General features: G+C 57.1%; 2 protein-coding genes across 2 annotated transcripts; both read left to right on the forward strand.

Moving 5' to 3' along the window:
* Positions 1-556: 556 nt before the first annotated feature.
* Positions 557-3,213, forward strand: LOC119237462 (matrix metalloproteinase-9-like; the record flags this gene model as incomplete). Its single annotated transcript, XM_037501500.1, has 5 exons — positions 557-842; positions 959-1,098; positions 1,235-1,385; positions 1,472-1,575; positions 2,905-3,213. Coding segments are annotated over 5 exons (800 nt in total), but the record flags the coding sequence as incomplete, so codon positions are not given.
* Positions 3,214-15,593: 12,380 nt separating this feature from the next.
* LOC119237460 (solute carrier family 12 member 5-like) lies at positions 15,594-23,597 on the forward strand (the record flags this gene model as incomplete). The annotated part of the gene is given in 7 exon segments (XM_054691894.1): positions 15,594-15,645; positions 21,191-21,285; positions 21,552-21,654; positions 21,657-21,682; positions 21,992-22,138; positions 22,916-22,970; positions 23,429-23,597. Coding segments are annotated over 7 exon segments (647 nt in total), but the record flags the coding sequence as incomplete, so codon positions are not given.
* Between the last annotated feature and the right edge of the window lie 1,434 nt (positions 23,598-25,031).

Here is a 25,031-nt window from a genome sequence, read left to right on the forward strand (position 1 = left end):
TCAACCTTCTGTTTTCTCATCTGTAATATGGGGTTCATCATTATAGCACCTGCCTCGTGGGGTTGTTAGGAGGTTGAAGAGAGTTAGACTAATGCCTGGCATATAGTGTTTGATATTTTTACTGTTACCCTCCAGTGTCCTTCTCATTAGTGTTAGCTCCTCATTTAGAAAGGCAGGGGTATTAAAGAACAATGGTGTCGTAGGGTTTCTTTGAAGATCAAAGGAGCTAACCTGAGTTTATAAAGCTCGAAGCACTAGGTTTGCCGCCTGGATGGAGCGCTCAAAAACGCTTCTCCAGCCTGAGGGGCCGGGGAGTCCTGCTGCTCTTGTATTCATGGGTCCAGCCAGGGCCTGACCCGCTCAGGGGTTGAAACTGGCTTGAATGAAAGTCCAGCGCATGAAGGAAGCGGCCTGCCTGGGGCTGGTGAGGGGCGGGCTCCAACATCTAAAGTGAGGGGCGGGGAGGCTCGCTGATAAACTCTGGGGAGGAGCTAAGCCGTGAGCACAGGGGTGTGCAGGAACAGGGGGTTCTCAGCTCGTGCGTGTCCCTTTTCAGGCGCTCGCCCTGAACCTGAGCCTCGGCCTCCAGCCACCACCGCCTCTGTACCTCAGCCCACCGCACCTCCCACGGTCTGCCCCACCGCCCCTCCCACCGCCCGCCCCTCCGAGCGCCCCACGACAGGCCCCACAGGCCCCCCTGCAGCTGGCCCCACGGGCCCCCCCACTGCAGGGCCTTCTGCGGCCCCTACAGCGTCTTTGGATCCAGAGGACAATGTCTGCAACGTGGACATCTTCGACGCCATCGCGGAGATTGGGAATCGCCTGCATGTCTTTAAGGATGGGTGAGGGGCTGGGCTGTGGGGTTGAGGAAGGGGGCTTGGAGGAGGGAACCGCCCGCTCCGCCCCACCCAGCGGCCTGCAAGGGTCAGTGCCTGCGGTTCCCTTTGCATGTTCTCAGGAGGTACTGGCGACTCCCTGAGGGCAGCGGACGCCAGGTGCAGGGCCCCTTCCTTATCAGAAGCACATGGCCTGCGCTCCCTGCCAAGCTGGACTCGGCTTTCGAGGATCCGCTCACCAGGAGGATTTACTTCTTCTCTGGTTAGTTTCCTCGCAGCTCCGTCTCCCATTCAGAGAGTAACTCAAGCCGTCGAGGGCGGGTGGAAGGGACCCTCCTTCCAGGAGCCTGTGGGGCCCCTCCCTGCCCTTAGACCGACGCGACCCTTCTCCCCTGCAGGACGCCAAGTGTGGACGTACACGGGCGCGTCGGTGCTGGGTCCGAGGCGTCTGGACAAGCTGGGCCTGGGCCCGCAGGTGGCGGGGGTGACCGGGGCCCTCCCGCGCGGGGGGAGCAAGGTGCTGCTGTTCAGCGGGCAGAGCTTCTGGAGGTGAGGGCCGCGCGCCGCCGCCAGGGGGGGCCCGCGCTCCACCCGCCCGCCCGCGGCTCAGCCGGCTCCTCGCCGCCCTCCCGCAGGTTCGACGTGAAGTCGCAGCTGGTGGATTCCAGCAAAGGCACCCCGGTGGACCGTATGTTCCCAGGGGTGCCCCTGCACACGCATGACGTCTTCCAGTACCGAGGTAAGGGCCGCAGCCCGCTGCCAGAGGACCGCGCCGTGCCAGGCTCCCCTGCCTGGCATGTGAGGCTGGTCAGGTCCTGAGCCAGAAAGAAAAAAGCCCTGGACATTGAGGCAAATGCCCCAGCACAGATAAGTTCCCTGGAGAGGCAGGGGCGTCCCCAGGTCAGACGAGGACACACGGGCCCCGCCAGAACTTGGGCTCTGATTTCCTGCCTTGGTCCTAAGAGCGTTTCCTCCTACAGAGCAGCACACATGGTTTGCAAGGAGGCCCAGGCCTTCATTAGACGCCGTCCAGTGCCAGGCACTGTGCGCTCACAAGGGGGAGTGATAAAGATGACAGTTCTTAGCTGTGTGTCCTTGGGGCAGTCGCTACTACTAGTGGAGCCTCAGTTTCCCTACCTGGAAAGCTGGAGTTATATTTGCTTTTGGCTGCTCACATCCAATCCGAAATAGTTGCTTTCCCCCCTCTTCTTGAAAACACCTTAATCTAAGCCACAGAGTTTGCCCAACGCCTTTTAACATACCCCCTAGGAGTACAGAGGCATCAGGAGTGGAGGGCAAAGGACTTGGGGGTGACCCCAGACGCACTCCAAGGTCAAAGAAAGTAGAACTGGGCGAGGTCCCTGCACATCCCCTCCCACAGCCCAGTCACAGGCCAGCTCTGCTCCGCTCACACCACCTTCAGCCGCTCTTTGAGCACATCAAGGTCATTGCTAGCTTAAGGCCTTTGTGCCAGTTGTGGCCTGGGCCTGAAAGATCGCCCCGCCTCCCAGCTGTCACCAGGCTGCCACCTTCTCAGCCTTGAAGCCTAAGAGAACACGAAGAACACCAAGAGACCTTTACAAAGAGGCCTTCTCTGACCCTCATCATCTATTCACATACTTGCTTTTCTTTCCTTCATAGCTCTTGACATTGTCAAAATGAATCTCATTTGTTTGCACATTTCCTGGCTAATTGTCTTGCCCCACTGCTGTGTAAGCACCCCGAGAACCAAGAACATGAGCTTTTCTCCGCTATATCTGCAGTGCCTTCAACAGTGTTTGTTATGATAGATATTTTTTGAATGAATGAATGGATTTGTTGAATGAATGAATGAATGAATGTGGACGGAACCTTTCTGTACCTCCCGTGTGCCAGGCTCTGTGCCAGTGTTTTGGATATTGAGGCCTGTGCCCTCCAGCATCTCTGCGGGAGGATGGAGGTGTCTTGTTAAAACCTTGGAAAGACCTAGAAAGGGCAGGAGGCATGGTTGTCAAGACCTTGCTCCTGTTTCTGTGTGTGTGGGGGGAGGGATGGAGTCACCTCTCTTCTCCCTGCCTCTCCCCTGCAGAGAAAGCTTACTTCTGCCAGGACCGCTTCTTCTGGCGTGTGAGTTCCCGACAGGAGGTGAACCAGGTGGACAAAGTGGGATACGTGTCCTTCGACATCCTGCACTGCCCCGAGGAATAGGGCTGCCCATCCTGTTTCGGCACTGCGGTGTGGGTCCCCTGGGAACCACCCTAGTGGGGAAGGAGCCAGTTTGCTGGATCCGAACTGGTGGGTCTGTTCTGGGGCGAGGAGGAGGGGAGGTGGGCTGGGCCCTCTGTTCCCACCTTCCTTTTTTGTTGGAATGTTTTTAATAAACACTGGATTCTTTAGCCTTTTGGAGCAAATTAATGTATGGATGCTTGCTTGCATGTGTGTACATATTTAGTCAATAGAGCGCTTTCTGTGCTGCAGGGAGTGTTCTGAGCACTTTGTAAATATTAACATTGACTTCTTCCTACTAAGAAGGCATAATGTGGTTATTCCTATTTTACAGCTTAGGTAATGGCCCACCTATTATTCATTCATCAAACATTCATTGGACTCCTCCATGGAGCCTGACTCTGTGCTAGGCTCTGGGGGTAGAGTGATGAGTTGGGCTCTGTTCTCAAGGATCTCAGTGGTCCTCAAATTTTAAGGTGCCTCAGAGTGTCCTCAGAACTTGCTTACAATGCAGATTCCAGGCTCTATCCCCAGAGACCTCAACTTTGTTACAAGATGGTTCTGTGATTGCTGGAGGTGGGATCACACTTGGAGAGATGTGTGTGTATGTGTGATCCTTACTTAGAGAGAGAGAGAGTGTGTGTGTGTGTCTGTGTGTGATTCTGTATGTTGTAGTCGAATGTGGGAATGTTTTCCAGTCAAGATGACATCTGAACTTGAATTGAATCTGGAAGGATGAGTAAGAGTTTCTTCTTGGGCCAGTTGGGCTGCCTTCTTAGATGGTAATTTGCCAAGAATCATTACACTTAAAAATGTACCTATTATCTAACTCTCACAACATGTGTCAACACGAAAGGATGCTGATCACTGAATTGTTCTTGTAGTGAGAAACTGGCAATGACTAAGTGCCCAGGAGTAAGGTGGCAGATCAATAAAATATGGATTATATGCTAATGCTAATAGTACTACCCCTGCCGTGGCACTGATGGTGGGCCAGGCACTGCTCCATGTGGTCGATGTACGCTATCTCAGGTAAGCCTTAAACAACCCGAGGCAGGAACGTCTCTGCCACTGTTACTATTGGGGTCCTCCCGCCCCCAGTTTTACCAGTGAGGAAACTGAAGAGCAGAGAGTGACACAGCTCCCTTGCAGTCTCCTAGTTAGCGAGTGGGATTTGAATGTGGGCTTTTGGGGCAAGCGCTGGAAGAAGAGAGAAAATCAGAGGGTGTACGGGGAACAGCAAATGGCTGGATCTCTAGAGTGTGATTTTAACAGGTGGACAAGGTGGGGAACAGAGAGGATTCTGGAATGTTTGAGACAGCCATGGTGGCTTGGCCAGATAAAAGCATGAATTCAACCTCACTGAATAGCAGATGGGCTTGACCGACAGGTGGAGGCAGCAGAGTGGGGCGATGGGCTTGGTCAAATTTGATGATTTTTCTGGATCTGGGGTCCACGTGGGAGCTTAAGGTGGTGTTTAGAGAACTACCTCCTGAGCTTCTCTGGGTGGGAACCCCTTTTCTAGTTACCCATTTCTGACTCAGGAATGACCCAGTCCCACCCAAACATTCCTTGATATGGCTTACTTAAAATCCCTCTGGATCCTTCTCCCTCTAGATACTGTTCCATGCCTCTACCTCTTGCCCCCATCCATAAAGAAACTTCCCTCCTGTACAGTCTCCAGTGACTGTCTCCACTTCGCAGCCATTTCCAGCCCGGCCCCCACCTCCCTACACATGGAAATGGCCTCCGGTGGCCAGATGCATTTGGGGAGTTTTACTCCTCTGTGCTCATCCTACCCCTCTCGCAGCTTCTCTGACGTGGCTGATTATGCCCTTCTTCCTGAAATTTTTCTCCACTTGGTCTCCGGGTCCTGGTTCTCCTCCCACCTCACTGGCTGCAGCTTCCTCACTCCAACCTTTAAATGATAGCTTGCCCTTGGACTCAACCCTTGGACCTCTCTGCTCTGTGTAAACATTCCCTGTGCTCTGTTTGGCCCTCCAGCTTTAAATAGCACCTCTCTGCTAAAGACTCTGAAATTTATATCTCCAGCCTTAACCTCTCCCCTGAGCTCCCGACTCCTACATTCAACTGCCAACTCTGCTGGCCCCTCGGTGCCTAATAGGCATCTCAACTTACAGGTGCAAGCGAAATCTTGAGCTCCACCTTCCAAACATGCTCTTCCATTAGCCATCACTACCTTAATAAAAGACATCCTCTGGGCCTCCCCGGTGGCGCAGCAGGTTGAGTGCAGCACTGTGAAGCTGTGAGACCTCACCCAGAGGACAAGGGGAAGTCACTGAAAAGTTTCAGGTAAAGAAAGATGATGAGGGGCCTCCCTGGTGGTGCAAGGGGTTAAGCACCGCACTGTGAAGCAATCCGCAGCCTCTGCAGCAAAGAGTTCGATTCCCGGCCAGCCAGGGAGCAACCTACATGGCGCGGCAGACCTCTCCTGTCATGCCCACTGCTTCCCTCAGCAGTGTTTTTGGTCCTTCTGCTTGTTCTGTTCCCTGCTCTGTCTCTGGTGAATCCTCTCACCCTCCCACATCTCTGGCCTGTACCCCAGTTCTTGTATAAAAAAAAAAAAAGATGTCCTCTGCCCTCGATCCAGCTTATAACCTGATCGGTCCTAAGATCTAGGAATCAGTTAAACTTCTTATTCTGCTACAGGATTTCTCAACATTGGCACGCTTGACATTCCAACCAGATAATTCTTTGTTGTGGGTCATATCCTGTACCTTGGAGGATGTCCTCTTCCAGGAAGTAGCAGGATCCATGTACCTACAGATGCCAGAGTCATTTGGCATCAGTCCTGCTCCCCACCCCCTGGCCCCGTCATAAAGAGGGGGAAGTGGCGTGCAGGGAGGTGATGTGGAATCTGTGGTATACAGTCAGGCAGCCATGGTGCAAGCCTAGATGGCACAGTGGCCTCTACCCATTAGATGCCAGTATGATACCCCTCCAGCTGTGACCACACACAATGTCTCCTAATACTGCCAGGTTATGGGCAACACTACCGAATTCCCAGCAGTTATTACCTTAGAGAACCATTGCTCTAATGTAATACGCAGATAGCAAGTCAATCTGTCCTAAGCACACATTCCAGTAAAATTTTGTAAGCTGAACACAACCGCAAACCAGCATCCAACTCAAGATAAAAACATACCAACATCCTAGATGTCCCCCTGCATTCACTACCCTTTCATCTGAAGTAAAGTAAGAGTAACCACCGTTACTTCTGATAGCCTAGGCAGATTCCAATGTTTACTTTATTCAAGTACTATTTTATGATACATATTTCTAGTGTCTGGCTTCTTTTTGCTCAATATTGTCTTTATGAGATTCATCCGTGTTGTTTGTGAGCTACAGATTGTTCATTCTCACTTCTGGCTGTATCCCATACTATGAATGTGCCATTTATTTATCCACTTTACTGTTGATGGACATTTGCAATTTGAGGCTATTATGAATAATGCTACATGAACACTCCTGTCAATGTATTTTGGTGAATATGGCCAGCGACTTCTTTTTAATTACTTAATTAATTTTTATTATATATGTATTTTACACCATGCTTCCATTTTGTGCAACGTATGCTTTCTCCTCTCAGCTGTAGCCCCTGTAAAATTTGCCCAGTTCACCCGTGCACCATCACCATAGTCCCTTGTGCTCCTCCCTCCCCTGTTTTGATCCCTCTCTTTCCTGGCAGCCACTTCTTCTGGGCATAAACCTGGCATTGGAATTGGGGTAGGTGGATGTGCACTTTTAGTGGATGTGACAGAACAGTTTCCCAAAGTGGTTTGACCCACCTATACTCCCACCAGCAGTGTATGAGAGTTTCCAGGAGTCCTTCTTGACTCCTCTTTCCATTGTATGAATATCTAACCCAGTAGCAGGCCCTGTCGGCTCTACTTCCAAAGTGTCCCCACGATCAGATGACCCAGTTGGGCTATCATCAACTCTCATACAGTGGCTGGTGGGGAGGGGTAGAGGCAGAAGCCTCTGAATTACATTCCCAGCTTCTAGTCCTGCTCTTCTTTAGTTGACTCTTCACTCAGCAGGAAGAGTGATCTCTTTTTTTTAAAGATATTATTTATTTATTTTTGCATAGAAGAACTGGGGTGTAGGCCAGATGTGCGGGGAGGGTGAGAGGATTCACCAGAGACAGAGTGGGGAGTAGAACAGGCAGATCAACTGAAATACATTGCTAAGGGGAGGAGCAGGCAAAATAGGAGAGATCTGTGCCATGTAGGTCAGCTCCCTAGCCAGGGATTGAACTTAGGCCACAAGGTGATAACGCTGAGACTTGAGACTTAACCCCTAGGCCACCAGGGAGGCCCAGAGTGATCTTGTTAAAACCTAAATCGGGGGCCTCCCTCGTGGCACAACTGGTTGAGTGCCATACTGTGAAGCTGTCCACAGCCTCTGCAGTGTGGGTCCTATCCCGGCTGGCTGGAGAGAACCCCACATGATGTGGCAAGACGGAGACGTCTTGCCCGCTGCTCCCCTCAGCAGTGTATTTCAGTCAGTCTGCCTGTTCTGTTCCCCGCTTTGTCTCTGGTGAATCCTCTCACCCTCCCGCGCATCTGGCCTGTACCCCAGTTCTTGTATAAATAAATAAAATCTTAAAAAAAAACCTAAATCGGGTCGCATGATTCCCCTACTCGAAAACTGCCCAATGGCTTGCCTTGTGGATTAGAAAAGAATCCAGCCTCCTCCCTGAAGCATTCAAGAGTCCATATGCTCTGTTCTCCGCGCCTCCCTCATGTCTCATCACTCACTCCACTCCCTCTTCCAGGCACAGTGGCCTTGTTGCTGCCTCTGAACAGTCCAGGCTCCTGTTCACCCCTGGGCCTTTGCACTTGCCAGCTTTTCTTCCAGAGAACCCTTCCTGCAGAACTCTGCACATCTGGCTCCTTCTCATCAGCGAGGTCTCCGCTCAAATACCACATCTTCTCAGACTTAGGCTTCCTTAGACTCCCCGCTGAAGGAGTCCTTCCCCTAGTATTATGCTTTGGCGCAATTTTTTCTTAATATAGACCACAATCTCAGCTCATCTTGTCTATGCCTTTGCTTACACACAAGGCTTCCCTCCTCACTAATCATGCGTGTAAGTCACACGAGGACAGTCCATCTCCTTCAAGGCTGCATCTCCAGCGCCTACCACTACTGCCTGGAACACAGGCGGGCCATGGGGCTGTGTTGATGACTGAGTGAGTGAGTGAGTGAGTGAGTGAGCTATGAGTGCATGAAACCCTGGTGTCCGGGCGACCCGGCAGAGGCGGGCCTGGCCTCCAGGTGTCAGGACAGCGCTCAGCTGCAGGTGGGCTTCTCAAGGCGCCTTGGTGGGGTTCAGAACCCAGGGCCTCGGCCTCGGTGACCAGATTTCGAGGCTCAGCACAGCGGGCACTAGGACCCTGGTGGCGCCGCGTCCGGCGGGGGGCGGGGGGCGGGGGCCGGGGGGCGGCGGGCGCGGGGAACCCGCTCTTTCGGCGCCTGCAGCCGGGCTGCGGCCACTTGTGCGATCCGGGCCGCGTCGAGGCCGCCGGCCCTCCCCGCGCCATGAGCCGCAGGTTCACCGTCACTTCGCTGCCCAGCGGGCCCGTCGGCGCCCCCGACCCGAGGCCCCCCGGCGTCCGGCGGCCGAGCCCCCGGATCCCCGCCGCCTCCCCGGGGAAGACGCCAAAGGTAGAGGCCGCAGGGGCGGGGCGGGGGCGGGGCGGGCGGGGCGGGGCGCGGGCGGCCCCGGGGCGGGGTCTGCGCTGGGGGCGCCGCCTCCCGGGGGCCCCGAGGCGAGGGGCCGGGGTACCTGCCGGGCGGGTGGGGGGAACCCCACGGGACGCTGCGGGGGAGGGGCCAGATGCGGGGGGCTGGGCCGCGGGAGGGGGTGGGGCTGGAGGCCGAGGGGTGGGTCTTGCGATTGTGGGCGAGGGTCTTGGGGGACTAGGCCGGAGCGCCCGAAAAGGGCGGGTGGTCCCGGGGGGGGCGGAACCGGAGGGGAGAAGCTGAAGCGGGACGGAGAGGGCTGGAGGCTTGCGGGTGGGCTCAGGCTAGGGGCCGGCGGCGGGGTCCGTTGGATTTGGGGTCAGAAAAGGGCGGGACCAGAGGGGGAGGGTTGGGCCAGGGAGTTGGGGCGCAGGCGGGAGGAAACCGGGTCCGGGTCGTCTCGACCGGGCTTTTGTCCTTGGCCTGGAAGGCTTCGCGGTTGGCGCTTGGGGATCCCGATCCCGGGAAGGAGAAGAAGTTAGCGTGGCCCCCGGGCCGCTAGATGCTGGGAGCATCTGGTGGGGACCCGGGTCCCGACCTCGGGGACCCACTTAGCTCCAGGACGGCGGGGGCAGCCAGCCGGGCCCAGATCAGGGTCTTGTGCTGGAAATCACACGCGGGATGCAGAAGGGGGGAGGGAGGCCCTTCTGGCCTTCGGTGAAGAAGTGGCGTCCCGCATGCACCCACAGTCTTCTCCGCAGGGGGCATCTGTCGGGGTCCCCTCCCGGGCCTGCGCCCCTCAGGTCTGGAAGGGAAGCGGGGTCAGGTGGCCCCCGCACCGCCAGGGGTCGCTGCTGAGCCGCAGGTGACTCACCCTGACCCGGACCGCCAGAGGGGCATTTTAGGGGTTTCTCGGGCGAAACTCCTTATTGAGGAGATGACCTAACAGACTAGATTTCCGAAGGGCCCAGGCCTGACTAGCCAGCCGCCTCCTGGAGGTGGCTACTCGCCTGCGTTGGACCCTTCCACTCTCCACTTCACCTCTGTCCCCTTGCTCGTTCCTATCAACGTCCTCACCATCCTAACACCTCTAAAAGCCAACTGCAGGGCCGTTCTCAACGCCCCCTTTTCTTTTCCCATCGCATCAGATTGGTCCTCACAGCTCAGTCCACTTCCAAAATTTGCCCGAGTCTGGCCCATATCTTGGATCTCCGCGGGCCTCCATCCATCCCTTCCCAGGCCCGCAGGCCCGCAGCTCCTCCTGGGTCTGACTGCTCCACTCCCGGCCTAACCACCCCTCACAAAAGCTCCCCCTCGCCTGTGCGATGAAGGCTGAGCCCATAGCTGGCCATTTAAATCTTCCCTCATCTCTTCCTGGCAGATCCGTCTGCGGTAGCCGGGAAACTCCTCCTCACCCTGCAAGTCACAGCTCATGTAACCTCTTCTGAAAACCTTTCACTTTCCCTTGCTCCCAGCCAGAGGCAGCCATTTCTCTTCCGCACACCCGCTGCACCATGGCAGCACCCGTCCCAGTGGACGGCCCTTACTTACCTGTATGTCTCCTGCCTCTTAGGGTCAACGATCCAATTCCTTTATCTGTGTTCTGAGTTTCAAGCTCCGAGCCTGGCCCCTAGGAGGTGCTTAGCGCTCATCAGATGAGAGGTGTTGTGGCCATAGGCTCCTGCTTCTCCCCACCCTGCCGCTCCCCTCCCGTTCCCTGGCCCGAGAGTAAGTTTCCCCTCTCTTGTCCTGAGACGATTTTCAGTCTCACCATTGCCATGTCCAAGCGCCTGCACACCGAAGCAAAGCATGGCTCCCACTTTTGGGCGTGCAGGTGTGTGTGCGAACTAGATGTGAATCCGGAATGCTGTGTGCTTGTGGCAGAGGCGGTGTTTGTGTGTGTCATTGTGTGTCTGGAGAGAGGAGCATCCCACACTCCCTCATGAAGCTCTGATGGCCTGTGGGGCCGTCCGTGAGTCAGTGCTTATGTGTATCACCGGGTGCTGGGGTGCTGGTGGGCATGTGGATGCTCGTGCTGCTGTGTCCGTCTGTGGGGTGGGTACCTGTGTGCATGAGTGCATCAGAAGTTCTATCTTGAGAATAATTCGGGCGACGTAAACTTTGAGGCCCTGGGACAGCCACCTCTCAGCACTTCCTCCTTGGTAGGTCACTGCATGGGGAAGCGGACAAGGGCTGCGGGGGGGACCCCAACATCTGGTGTTATCCTTTCCACAGCTGTTCTTGGATCAGCCTCTGGCCCTAGGGAGATGCTCTCCCCACCTCGCGTCCTCGCCCAGGCTGACAGGGAGAGAGGACAGCTTGTGGGAGGTGGGGGAGGGCGGGGGGAGGTTTTATGGGTCACTTGTTATCGAGCATTGTCTTTCATTCTGGACCAAGGAAGTGCAGTTGCCCTTGGAAGTGCTTCCTGCTGCCAGGGGGTCAGCTACCAGTGGGAACATGACTTGTGGGGGGTGAATAAAGCAAGTCAGAGGCTGAGACATTAACCCCGGGCTGCAGACCCCTTGCCTCAGTTTCCTCTTGTGCACCGTGGGAAGGTGCATGTGACCTGACTGGGCAACAGCGAGGGGCCAGCTGTTACAACCCGAGCTGCTCTCCAACTCCTTTACATTAGTCCCTGTTACGCCTCAGTTCCCTGGAAAGAGCCCTGCCTGGGGTTAAGATGCTAGGAGCTGGAGCGTGCCCTCATGAAGTGAGAGGGAGCCAGTGTAAGCAGGGGGGTGAAGCAAGGCAGTAGGAAGTCCATCCCCACTCTAGCTCAGGCTCCGTTGTGGCCCTCGGCATAGCTTCCATCCCCCCCTTCTCTGGGCCTCAGTGTCACCATCTGCTGACCAGGAAGCTATCTGAGGGTCTTTCTAGCCAAGGTTCTTTGGAGATTTAGATGGGTGAAGTTCTCTGCTTTTTGCACACCCAAACCTCGGGGTTCAGTCTCTCTGTCTGTAAATTGGGAAGAATGACGCTGAGTTATGGGTACAAATTTCTGATCTGGAGTTCTCCAGCCTGTCTAACGAGTTCTCCAGTCACTCCCTCTTCCAGCCAGGACTCAGAACCTCACTGCCCAGTACCTCAACCCAAGGTGAGCCCTGGGAATCTCCATGGTAACAAACTGGTTATGAACGGGGCTGCAGTTGCCATGACGACAGGCTGCTCGCTTGCTCTCTCTCTCTCATCCTCCTCATCTCCCCTCCCCTCTTCTCAATGAACCAGAGCGATCTGCAGGGCCCCACCTCTCCAGGTGGGGTGGGGTGGGGGGGTGGGTGCAGTGATAAGGGGGTCCAGATTGAGAAAGAGGAAAGATGCGCTGACTCTGTAAGGGAATGAGGGGCTGTTGGGGTGCCATTACCATGGTGATGGGGCTGCAGCCTGTTAATTAAGCCCCTGGTTGCCACGGAGACGATGGTGGTTGACGTGCTCTGCGGCGAGCCCTGTGTGTGGGGTGTGCTGTGCACTGGACTCATCACTTCACTGCAAGGGTTTTGGGTCTGGAGGACTGGGTATGCAGGTGGGGGAGAGAAGACTGAAGGAGGGGTTCGGGCCTGTGGCTCCATGAGGCTGGAGTCGGGGGTGGGGGGTGAGTTCATGAGGGTGATGACATGGACACAAGCATGGGTAGAGATCGAGCCATTGGAATAACTCTGTGTCTGCCTCCCACGGGATGAGGACCCAGTCAGTTGGCTCCAGCTTCCACCAAAACCAGTTTCTGATCTTGATTCAGTGGATGGAGCCCCGGACTGGAGGTCAGGAGCTGGATTCTAGTCCCTCAGCTACCACAAGTTCGCCCATAAAAAATACATATACATTTCCATTTCTAGACTCCAGTTTATGCATAAACGGGGAGTGGTAAAAATAATTTATTCAGTCTCTTCCAGTTCCCAAATCCTGATACTTAGCAGGCAGCATACTTGAACTTTTTGCCCTCTGAGAAGCAGAAGGTGGGAAGTGGGATGAGTTTTAGAATCAGAGTTCAGAAATAAGGCTCTGCCCAGCTCTGCCTCTTGTGTTTCCTTGATGGAAGGTGCTCTTAGCCCTGGCTCCCTCTAGGGCTCTGGGTGGGCATGGTGTGCTGGTCACTAGGTTCCTGGGGCTTGAAGTTGAGAGTCATTTTACCGGCCAAGGCCAGGCTGCAGTGCTGGAGGTGTCTGCAGTGTGTTTTCTCCGAGTTTCATCACAGAGAGGGTTGGCCTGAGGCCTGAGTAGGTCAACTCATCCCTCCGCCCAACCCTTGAGGAGGGTGAATTGAAGAGCTGGAGTCTACCCTTGGAACTGTTCTCTCATTTGGTCTAAGCTCCTCAGGGAAGACTCTGTGGCTTTAGTCTAAGATAAACAGAGAGAGCACTAAGGAGTTTTCAGAGCGGGATGAAGTCTCTTGGATTCTCTATCCCAGTTTCACAGATGGAGATACGGAGCCAGAGAGAGGAACTCAGTTTTACCCAGTGATACATTTGGGATCCAGGTCCCTCAGTCCCTAAATGGCCAGGTCTCTGGACCACAGATGAAGGGAAATATCCTCAGGGGAACATCCTAGACTTGGGATTGCCAAAAAAACCTCAGCATCTATTTTTTTTCCACAGCAATTCTCACACAATTAGGACTGCATGTTTTACTATGGTTCCTGTGTACAGAGTAGTGGAAAAGCACAGTGCTGCTGCTGCTGGTGGTGTGTGGTGTGGAGTGCTTAGAAATTCTTGCACACTGGCTTGCCCACCTGCTATCCTTTTAACGATCACCAGTCACCAAACTCACCTGACCTTTTTTGTGGTTTTTCTCTCTGGGAGAGTCAAGAAAACGAATTCTCACACCTTGTATGAATAGCTAGCTGTTTACCTAAAAAGTAAACTTTGTGGACACTTCCTAAAGTGTCCACAAAACCCAGTGTCAGTGATACTTTATTGGTGGCCCCTTTCAGTCAGCTGTGGGTGTCCGTGGTCGACCTAATCTGAATCCACGGATGAATGTAGAAAATTGAATCAGAGCGGTGGGGTCTGTCCATGGTTCTGAAAACTCCACCCTGCAACCGGGTGTCCAATCACATGGATGGATTTTTAGGACCTTTGAAGGTCTTCTTGGTACACCTCCAGCATCAAACCGAAAGGCCAAATTAGTCCTGAACCACTGAGACCTGAGCATACATAAAGGGGAATTCATCTCACACTCAGCCCTTGTTCCTTTTTTAGCAGCTGGGAATCAGAGGCTGCTGAGCACTTTGGGCAGACGGCATTCTGTTCCTCCTGTTGGAGGCAGGGCCAGTTTAAAAGGAAGTTATGCTCAGGCAAAGAGTTCTAAACTGGAGTGAGCAAACTGGATTCTAGACCATGTTCTGCCATTTGATGGTATTGTGTCTGCAGGCTTTGGGCTTTAGCTTTTTCATCTCTAAATTGAAAGCTGTGCGCTAGATAAGGTGATTGGTCTGAATCTCTCCAGACTGTCCTGGAACTTGGAGAGGTGGTGTTGGGGGGCCAGAGCGACTCTGAAAAATCATTTCTCCTCAGTCTGTTCTCATTCTTGATGTTCAGATCTTTCAGAGACTCGAAGGGTCCAAACCTCTGATGCCACTTCCTGAGATTGCTACACCTCCTGCTCAATCCTGAATTTTAGGGGTCCTGAGGTGTCCTGGGACAAGCGAGCTTCTGGAGGACTGATGCTGGGGGAGGGGGAGGAACAAAAAGCATGTCAGCGCTGGAATCCTCAGAGAGCAATCCTGGATTAGGATTAGGCTCTCTCCCCCCTCCCCCCTCCCAGAAAATCTGATTCCAAACCAACAAGCGGCCTTGTTCCCCCTCCCCCCACTCTGTCCCTGGCCAGCCTCGGACCAGCTTGCCCTCCCCAGAGGCTGCACCATCTTCAGTGGGGAGTCAGTGCTCCCTGGCATCTCACTGCTGCCTTCTCTCCTCCGACATGTCTCCTCCCCAGGGTCATTTCACAGTCAGAGGGTCCTTGTCCGTGGACTCCAGGGGGTTGTCTTGGGGGCCCAAGATGCTGGCACTCCTGTCAGACTAAGCACAACAAGAGGAATCACTGCAACTCTTCAGGCACCACTTCTCCTATTTTAAGGTGGGGTGAGCCAGACAGTTCAGCCCAGTGACCCTGAACTGCCCTGGGGGAAGGACAGGACTTGGGTTCTGAGCTCCGGCCTCTGCCAGCCCCCTCGCTCCAATCTCTTGAACAGAGACACAGGAGAGGGTCTGGCTGGCTGTCCCCCTGTAGGACTGGCCGCCCAGCTTCCCAGACAGGCTCCTCAGGGATCCATATTCCATGGTGCCCCACCCCCACCACATCAGCCCCCCTCAGCTTCCCCCGAGGGGTCACCCCAGACCCCCAGCCAGGCAGCCGCTGCGGGGCCGCCTCCCCGCGGCCGCGACCTAGTTCCCTGCCGTTATTTTTAGGGCGCGGGATGGCACCTGCCCACGTGCCGGCCCCGCCTGCGCCGGAGAGTGGGGGGCAGACGGAGCTGCGTCTGCTCAAGGGAGGCGAGGCCTCCGTCCCCCGCAGCGCCCCTTCCGTTCCCACCCGTGCAAGCCCCCAGCTTTAGTGCGAAGGGGCGGCCGGGCGCCCTAGGCCCGCCCCGCGTCCCCTCTTCTTCCTCCCTCCCGGGCTCCCCCCCAAAACCCCGCCAGTGGCTCACGCCTCCTGCATACGGGATGAGGTGAGCAGCGCCGCCGCTGAGAGGGGGCGCGCGCGGGTGTGAGCGTGTGTCCGTGTGCGAGTGTGTGTGCGCCGGGCGGGCGGGCACTGCAGCTTCTTCCTCCGTGGAGCGGGGAGCGAGCGGGCGAGAGCGCGGGGCGCGGGCGAGGCGGCGCTGCCATCCCCGGGCCCGGCCGCGCCGCCACCATGCTGAACAACCTGACGGACTGCGAGGACGGCGAGGGGGGCGCCAACCCCGGTAAGCGCAGCCCGGGGGCGGCGCGGGAGGGGGCGGCGGGGAGCGAGGGCGGCTCTGGGGCTGGAAGCGGCGCGGGGGCCGCCTCCCTCCCCGGGGGGCCGGAGGGCCGGGCGGGGGGCGCGCGCGGCCGAGCCCCGCTCCGCTGGAATGCGCCGGGCGCTGTCCGAGGTGCTGGAATGCGCCGCGCCCGCGGGCAGGGCTGGGGGCGCGGGGGCCGCGCTGCCCGGCGCCGGCCGGGGGCCGCCGTGGGTGAGCCGCGCGGGGGCGGCGGTGGGGAAGGGAAGGCAGAGCCGGATGGGCTGACGTGGAGCCCGACGGGCGGGCGGGGGGCTGCGCTCCCCGAGAAGGGACCCCGGCGTCCTGGCGCAGAGCGCTGGCCGGCGGAGGGGCGCAGCCTGCTGCAGTCCCCGCGCTCGGACTTGCGGCTGGAAGGTGGGGGAAGGAGCCGGCGCGGGGCCGAGCTGTGTGACAGCCCCCGTCCGGGCTGCGGCGTCTCCTTAAGGGGACACTTGGTGCAGTCGGGGCCCCTCCCCCAGAGCTGCCCGAGGTCCGACCCCAGCTTGAAGCGCACCCCCCCCCCAGGGTTTTCAGCTCTACTTTGCGGAATCTCCCTCTCGCGTCCCCGTGGGTTCTTATTCAGGACGGGGAGCAAGATCACCCCCCTTTCTTCCCGGTTCCCCTTCCCCTCGGCGCCCGAGGGTGGCAGTGAGGTTTCCAGGGTGGGGCGGGGGAGGGGGCAGGCGAATCTCTCCGGGCAGCTCTGCTCGCTTCCCCGGGAGGCCTCAGGAATGGGGTCCCGGCGGCTGAATTCTCCGCGCCGCGGCGTGGACACTGCGGACGCGCTGCGGTGGGTGCGGAGACTCGCCAGGAACCGAGGGGCTTGGAGCGAGTCCTTTCGCCGCTCTGGCCTCCCCCGCCCTCCTCCGCGGTTTCCCTGCTCCGAGGTCTTGGGGCCAGCCACCTCCTCCGGCTCCCAGGCCCCCCGCCGCCCCCCAGCGGTCTCAGCCATCCATCACGGCTGTCAGCCGCCCCCACCCCCCACCCCCAGCTGCGCTGCGTCCCTTGCGCACTAGCTCCCCTCCCGCGCCGGCAGTCTGCGCTCGGCGCCTCCAAACGCTCCCCTGGGCATTGCTTGACCCTCTGGACCGAGACTCTTGCAGACCTCCCGGGGATGACCCAGTGGCCCCAAGGGCTGAAAGAGCGGGGTCTTCCAGGGACTGGCAGCCTTGGCTTGAAGTCCTCCGGGTCTTGGATCAAACTCAGAGCCAAGTGGCCACTTGAGAGGGCTGGACACCAGGGGCCCCGTCATTTGTCTAACGCTCCCTTACCCCTGAGGCTGAGTAGTATGTGGGGCTTGGAGCTCCCAGCTGACTGCCTCATCCATCTCTCCGGTGACCCTGGAGTTCTCTCATCTGGCAGCTGCCCCCTCCTCCTCATGGGCTCAGGCTGCTAGTGGGGGAGGGGGTTTGGCAAAGTCAAGCCTGCGGCAGTGCCAGGCATCCCGACGCGGAGCCCAGGGAACCAACAGGGGTCATTTCTATCGGGGATCCCCTTCGGATACTTGTATTATGAGGAGAGGGGCTCAGCCGGAGAAATAAGCTCTCTGCTCTCCCAGACATGGACGGTGCGGCGTGATCATCCAGCCCCTGCTTCCTCTACCCCAGTGATGGCACTTTACTGGGCCTCAGGGATTCTGGGGGTCTCAGGATGCCTAGAGAAGAGGCACCCCAGGAACTTCCTTCAGTTTTACCCTCTCCCCATTACTTTCTAGACTCTGAGTGCAGCGGGCCCTTCTGCAGACATTCTTTCTGCATGTGAGGTCCAGGGCCCGGAACTAGAGTGGCCAAGGCTGGGGAGACATTTAGGGGCCCAGGTAGAGAAGGCTTCCCAGTGGCACCTGGAGTTGGTGGCAGAGAGCTGTAAGGACCTGCTGGGTTTGAGGGAAGAAGGACTATAGGCTCACCAGCCCCTGGCATCTCGGATTCTAGGTTCTGGAGGATGCAGGAGACATGCGGGCGCTGACCCGGGCAGGTGGGCGAGGACGGAGTGGCAGAGCTCTGGGCTAACGCAGACCCCAAGGATATTGTCTCTGACCCCAGGTCTTCTTCCCCCTGAGGGTGGGTCACCCTCTCTCCCCCAGTCTTGCCGGGAGATTCCTCCAGGCCCTGCCCCAGGCCCCCAGGGAGGCTCCTCAGCCGGAGCCGCGAGCCTGTGTCCTCCCGGGGAGCTCTGGCGGCCGCAGCTTAATTGAAAGCCGATTGGGGCTGAGCGTTCCCAGGGGGTGGGGGCGGCGGCCGGGAGGGCTCTGGCTCAGTCTGGCCCTGCCTCTCGCCCGTCTCCCCGACTCCTGGCTCCGGGCAAGGAGGGCGAGCTCCCCATTCGCAGTCCTGCGCCTCCGAGAACTCGCGAAGCCAGCCGGCCCCCCCTCGGCCGGCGCGCGGCGTCCGGGGGAGCGCACGGAACCAGCCCTGGCGGAGGAGCCCCGGCCCCGGCGTCGGGCGCAGACGGCGGGAGGAGAGGCGGGGCCCGGGACCAGCCCGTCGAGCCGCCCCCTCCCCGCCACTGCTCTCTGGCTGGGCTCCCGCCCCGAGTCGGCTCCGCGCTGCGCGCCGCGTTACATAAGCGACTGCGGGCGCGTGGCCTGCTCGGCTCGGCGCTGCGCTCCCGGCCCGCGCGGTCGCCATGGAGACCGGTGCAGGGCCGCCTAGTTGCGGGGTCTTGGGCCAGGACGACCCTGCTCGGGCCGGGTGCTGGCCCTGGGCACCCACGAGGGAGGAGGGGCCTGGAGCTGGGCGCGAGCGGCGAGGCTCTCCTGTGGGTACCCTGGTCCTCAGAGCAGGCGCTCGGGGGAGACCCCCCAGCCTTGAGGCGGGAGGGGGGTGTGGGTTGGGGAGCCCTGACTGGGTGGGGCACCACGAACCTGCCTCATCTTCATGATTGTCATAGTAGCAGCAACAGCTGCGCTTGGGTCAGGCGCTCCGGCAGGCAGGATGCGCTTCACCCCCTCAGCAGCCCTGGGGGTGAAGCACCTTCCTCCCTTTGCGAGGGAGGAAACTGAGGCCTAGAGTTTGTTACTTGTGCAATTTGTAGACACTCCCTGGGAAGCTGGAACTGAACTTCAGTCTTGACTTCAACCCCGCTTCTTAACCTTTAAGGCATTTAATGTCATTTCCCCTCAGCCTCTCCGTGCGCTGAGACACAGGCATCTTATTAGCATTTTAAACGGAGGGATCCACCCCACTTTTAGTTCTCCTGTTTTCTGGCCCCAGAAAACTCTGCTGAGTCTTAGGAGCCAGGAAAAGTCGGAGGGATTTGATCTCCAAAACTTCCCTGAGCACCTACTATGTGCCAGTTTCCCACTAGGAGGATGTGGCTGCTGTTCCTGGCCACTAATACGTGTGAGAACAGGGACGGCCGCACCTCCTCCCTGGGGACCAGGAGTCCTGGGTTATTGGTCGTGGTGGTGGCTGTGGCAGGAGACAGCGGGTGGCGGGCTTCCCTCCAGGGGCAGGGGCTCTTAGTTCCCCTTCCACAACTTTGAGTTGCGGTGGGGTTGTGTCCGTGATGGAGCATGCTCTGGGGATGGCCCCAGACCGGGCAACTAAGGAAGTTTTTCCTCAGGTAGGGAGGTGACAGGCCGGCAGGTGAGGGGACAAGAAATTCAGAATAGTGGGAGATGCAACTTCACTTGGGATTTGGTCATTGGGAAGTTTCCCCGGGGCCCAGGGAGATGTCTGCTGCGCGGGCTCAGCCCTGGGACTGAGGAAGGAGGATGGCTGCAGCCTAGGGGACGGGCTTAGGGGGTCCCTTGTATCTCTTTGAAAGGGCCTCTCCTTGATCCCCAAGGGACTTTCTTCTTGGGTGATCCATCCACTTCCAACTCACTTTTTCAAAGATTAATTCCCATCTCTTTCTCTTGCCTGCCCCCCCCCCATTCTAGATTGACCCACATATCCAAGCAGCTTCTGGGAACAGTCACATCCAGCAGCGCCTCACCCTCAGCCAAATCCAGCACCTTCCCCACTTCTAATCCCCCCCCATTTATTAAAAAGCACCATCAACCATCCATTTACCCGTGCTAGGAAACCCAGGAATTATCCTAGATTCCCCCTTCTGCTGTCCTCAAACATATGGCACAGAAACATGTCCGTCATTCTTGAGTCTCCATTGTCCCACATGCTGGTCTGGGTCATTGTCAGCCCTGGCCTGAAGTGCTGAAGGTCTCCGACCAGCTTCAGGATTCCCCGTCTGAAGGCTAGCGTGGTTGCCCTAACGCTGTGTTTCTTCATCGCCTTTCTTTCTTTCTTTTTATTAAAAAAAAAATTTACTTTACTTATGCATACAAGAGCTGGGGTACAGGCCAGAGATGCAGGAGGATGAGAGGATTCACCAGAGACAGAGTGGGGAACAGAACAGGCAGAAGGACCGAAATACACTGCTGAGGGGAGCAGCGGGTGAGACAGGAGAGGTCTGCTGCGCCATGTGGGTTGCTCCCTGGCCGGCCTGGGGACCAAACTCGTGCTGCAGAGGCTGCGGATGGCTTCACAGTGCGGTGCTTAACCCCTTGTGCCACCAGGGAGGCCCTTCATCGCCTTTCTTTATCTGAAACTCTTCAGTGACTTCCTCTTGTCCTCTGGGTGAGGCCTCACGTCTTGAATCCAGTCTGCTAGTTGTCTAAGGACCCACACTCACCTTCCCAGGCAACTCTTTTCACATGTCATCCCCCGCCCCCACCTTGGCCCACTCCTTCCTCAGACTCCCACCCTGTCAGGCTTCTCTCAGGTCCTCTAGCCTGCTCTATTCACTCTCGCCTCTGGGCCGTTGAACATGCTGTTCTGCTGTTCTCTCTGCCCGGAACACCCTCCCTCCTCCCTCCCAGTCTAGCTCTTACTCATTCTTCAGTTTTCAGCTGACACGTCACTTCCTCTGGGAAGCCTTCCATGACCTCCCAGCCTAGGCTGCCTGCTTCTCCCGTGTTCCCACAGTCCCCTGTTCATCACAGAACTTCACTCTGGATTGGAAGTTCCCGGTGACTGGTCCTCTCCCCTGCTCTTGGTTTCCTTGAGGGTACACAGTGTCTATCTCATGTTTTACTCCACCCTCTGTGTCCACGTTGGCACCTGGTAGATATCCAGTAAATACATGTGGGTTGAAGGTGAACGAGGGGCTAAGGAGGTGTCAAAGGGGTCACTTCTGCAAGAGGTGGAATATCCCTGGGGTCACAGGCGGTAGAGTTCTCTGCCTCTCTGCCCTGGAAAGAGCACGCTTCCACCCCAAAATATCAGTTACATTCAAGGAGGGACCCTGGAGAGTCTAGGGTGCCCTGGAGAATGAAGCAGGACTCCTTAGAGCAAATGTATTCATTAAACGCCCAGCACACGCCAGGGAGGGCCCAGGCTTTTATCCACGCTGGCAGCTACAGTTCTGCAAGGAGGTATGAGCTCCATTTTCCCAGTGGGCAAAGCGAGCTTCAGAAAGTTGGCTACACAGGCCGGTGTATGCCCAGAGCGGTGGTGCGGACCCTGGGCTCCTCTTGTCTTCTCAGGTGATGGCAACCCCAAGGAGAGCAGCCCCTTCATCAACAGCACCGACACGGAGAAGGGGAAGGAGTATGATGGCAAGAACATGGCCCTGTTCGAGGTGGGCTGCAGGGGGTACTGGGCCCCCACCCTCAAGTCACTGCCCCGCTCACCAGCTGCTTCCTGTCGCTCTGGGAACAGTGCCCTCGCTCTCTGCCTCAGATGCACCTTCTTCCTTGAGCCACTGCACCCTTGTTTCTCCCTTCTGCACCCCCCCCCATGCCCTTTGCTTTATCCTCTCCCCATCGCAGCCCATCCTCAGTGCTTCTGCCTTCCGGCTCCCCCCACTCACTCCCTGAGGCCCTGACACTGCCACCCCCTCCACAGGAGGAGATGGACACCAGCCCCATGGTGTCCTCCCTGCTCAGTGGCCTGGCCAACTACACCAACCTGCCCCAGGGAAGCAGGGAGCATGAAGAGGCAGAAAACAATGAGGGGGGAAAAAGAAGCCGGTGCAGGTGAGCATCTTGGGAAGAAGGGAGGGGCCTGAGGGTGGGCTGGGCGGGGAGGGGGTGGCACCCGGAAAATGGAGGCATGGGGGGTGGAGGGAGGTCGGGGCAGAGATGGAGGGGTGGGGGCTGGAAGGGTAGTAGTGGAGGCCTGAGGCAGGTGAAGGGGCTGGCAGGGCGGGCATGGGGAGAAGCAGCAGGATGGAGTCGCAGAGAAGAGGGAGAGAAGAGCTGGAGAGACGTGGGGGTGCAGCGGGGGAGGGCCGGGGGTGTTGGCGGTGGTTGGGGGCTGCAGAAAAGGACGCTGGCCTCCCGCAGGCTCCCCGCATGGGCACCTTCATGGGCGTGTACCTGCCGTGCCTGCAGAACATCTTCGGTGTCATCCTCTTCCTGCGGCTCACCTGGGTGGTGGGCATCGCGGGCATCATGGAGTCCTTCTGCATGGTCTTCATCTGCTGCTCCTGTGTGAGTGACGCCCTCCCCTCCCCGCCCGCTGACAGCTGGGGCTGAGTGGGACCTGGGGGCGGGAGGAGGCGAGGGTGGGGGGAAGCATGAGAACGGAGCTTTTTATAGGAACCACTGCCTGTGATCTCTGCGCGTCAATTAGGTCTGACCGGTCCTTCCTGCCTCTCCACGCAGGTCCCTAACCCCGTTAACCTGGTCTCCCCTGGGCAAGCGCGGGGGGCTGCGCGATGCAGATTCATTGATGAAAAGGATCAGTGTAGAGAAAGACGTGCATTTCGCTTCTAAGCCCAAGATGGTTAACATTCTCCTAAGTCCAGACTGGAAAAAATAGATTATGTGTCAAAAACAGCTTTGGGACCGAATGGTTCCAGCCCTTTCTAAAAAAATCAAGCATTCACTAAACACCTACTTAATCGACACACTTCTACTTCCTCACACATAGCCCTCGAGCCGCCACCTCTGCGTGCGCGGCAACCCGTGCTGCAGCCATGGCTCCTGGTTTATAGAGGAAGAAGCTGAGGCTTAGAGAAGGGAAGGGGCTTGCCTGAGGTCAGACCCCTCGCCGGAGCCCTGTGCCGCAGCCGCAGGCTCCTCCACGCGGGTGTGAACAAGAGGCTTTCTCGACAAGGGCTTGGCAGGAGTAGGAGTTGGAACAGGACCAGGGAGAAGCTCGGCGAAGAGGACTTGCGGGCTTGGCGGGTGTTTGTGGACTGTAGGGTTTGGCCCCCAGGCCGCGGCAGCCCCGCCCAGCGGCATTCGATGCTCTCTCTCCTGCAGACCATGCTCACGGCCATCTCGATGAGCGCCATCGCCACCAACGGCGTCGTGCCCGGTATGTCCCTGGGGCTTCCAGAGGGGGGCCTGCCCAGGTGGAGGGAGAAACAGTGCCTCTGGCCTGGGGGGCCGTCAGGAACCAAGCGGGCAATATTGCAGACCTGGGGGTGGGGCCTTGTAGTTGGCAGGTGGGGGCAGCCCTGTGAGGGGAGGGCAGGAAGACGTGCTGGCGTTGAACAGGGCAGTGCAAGATCTCCGCTCTGCCTGAGACCCTCTGCTCCGTCATCCTATTTTCTGAGCCTTGACCTCCTTAGAGGGGTAATTAGCAACATGGTAATTAGTGCTGCGAGATCCACTCACAGTGGCTGGCTGGGGCTCTCACCAGGCCCAGGGCTGCAGCCTGAAAGGCTCGTGTGGCCCAGAGCAACCCCCGACCCCCTCTGTCCGAGCCCCCTCATGCTCTACAGTGGCCCCGCGCCCCTCAAACCTCTTGCTGATACTAGGTTCTTTCTGCAGCTGGCGGCTCCTACTACATGATTTCCAGGTCTCTGGGCCCAGAGTTTGGGGGCGCCGTGGGCCTCTGCTTCTACCTGGGCACTACCTTTGCTGGGGCCATGTACATCCTGGGCACCATCGAAATCCTACTGGTGAGAGGGGCCAAGGAGGAGGTGTGGGCTCCCAGGCTGTCAGTCATTAACTGGTGCTCCCTGGACACCTCCTACAGGCCAGGCCACCCAGGAAGGCTGCAGAGAAATGAGATGTGCTTTGGTCTGTAAAGAGTCCCCAGTCTAGTTGGGGAGGCAAGATCCAGTAATTATGTAACAGGAACAGCTGCCGTTGGTAGGCGCCCACTGGGCTCTTAGCAGAGGTCCCAAGTGCTTCCGAGGCGTTACCGTCCATCCTCATGAGGTTCAGGTATGAAGATGCCCGCTTCACAAATGAGAAGCTCAGAGAGGTGAAGTGTCTTGTTCAAAGTCGCTCAGCTGCCAAGTTGCAGAGGTGGGTTGAGAGGAGTAAAGTCGCGGTAGGAATAACACCGGTGGTGCCACACAGTAGCCACCATTCTGTGATTGTCTGCTGCATGCAGGGAATGTTCGAAGCCCTCCGGGAGTGTTCACTGTTAGGGCTGATGGCTGGGGGACTGCACAAGGGAGGAAGGATGTGAGGGAGCTGGGTGAAGAAATCTGTCAGGAGCAGAGACCCCAGTACGGCCAGTGGGCAGTGCTTGAAGGAGGGGCCTGCTGACCGGTCACCATCCTTCCTGCCTCTCCCAGGAGGAGGGGGCTTCGCTTCCCGGGCGCAGAGACAGTGGAACTGATGTTTGCAAACTCCTGCACTGCCCCGGTCCCGTGACCTGCGATACCTCGTCTCATGTCATCCTTGTGGCTCTCCTGAGAATCAGTTGTCCCTGTTCCACAGAGGGGGAAAGCAAGTCTCAGAGATTAAGGAACACGGTGGGAAGATAGGAGCCTTGTCTGTCTCACCCGAAGGCCTGTTCCGGCCCCTCTGCCACACTGCCCGGGAGAACCAGAGCTAAGAGATGTGCAGTTCTGGGTTGAGGGGAAAGGCCCAAAGACAAGGACCCAAATTATGAGAGAACAATAAGAGACTCCCCCAGCTTTCACAAAATTCGATAATTTAAAAAATTATTACAAAAACAGTTCTGCCCATTGCATCTATATTGCATGGTGTCAAAGAATATGAAAAAGGAAATAGCGGTTGGCTGAAGAAAATCACCAAAATCATCCATTTTGGTGTATTTCCTTCTAGTTTTTGTTTTTCGACGTGATATTGGATTGTGTTGTAAAATATAAGTCTACGACTTTCCCTAAATAACTCAAAACCTCTTTGTAAATATCATTCATAAGTGAATATAATTTTTGTGAAAATGTAAACATTATATGATAAATACAGTCATTTCCCCCCTTATCGGTGAGGGATGCCTGACACCAGGGATAGTACCAGGCCCTGTGCCTTTTCTTCTCCCTAGACACACAGGCCTTTGATAATGCTTAATTTATACATTAGGCACATGAGGGATTTACTACAATAATTAATAATAAAATAGAACAATACTCTGTAATAAGAGTTATGTGAATGTGGTCAGTCTCTCAAAACA

This window comes from Talpa occidentalis, unplaced genomic scaffold, assembly GCF_014898055.3.
Source record: "Talpa occidentalis isolate TD23 unplaced genomic scaffold, MPIMG_talOcc4v2.1 talOcc4.929, whole genome shotgun sequence".
Lineage (NCBI taxonomy): Eukaryota > Metazoa > Chordata > Mammalia > Eulipotyphla > Talpidae > Talpa > Talpa occidentalis.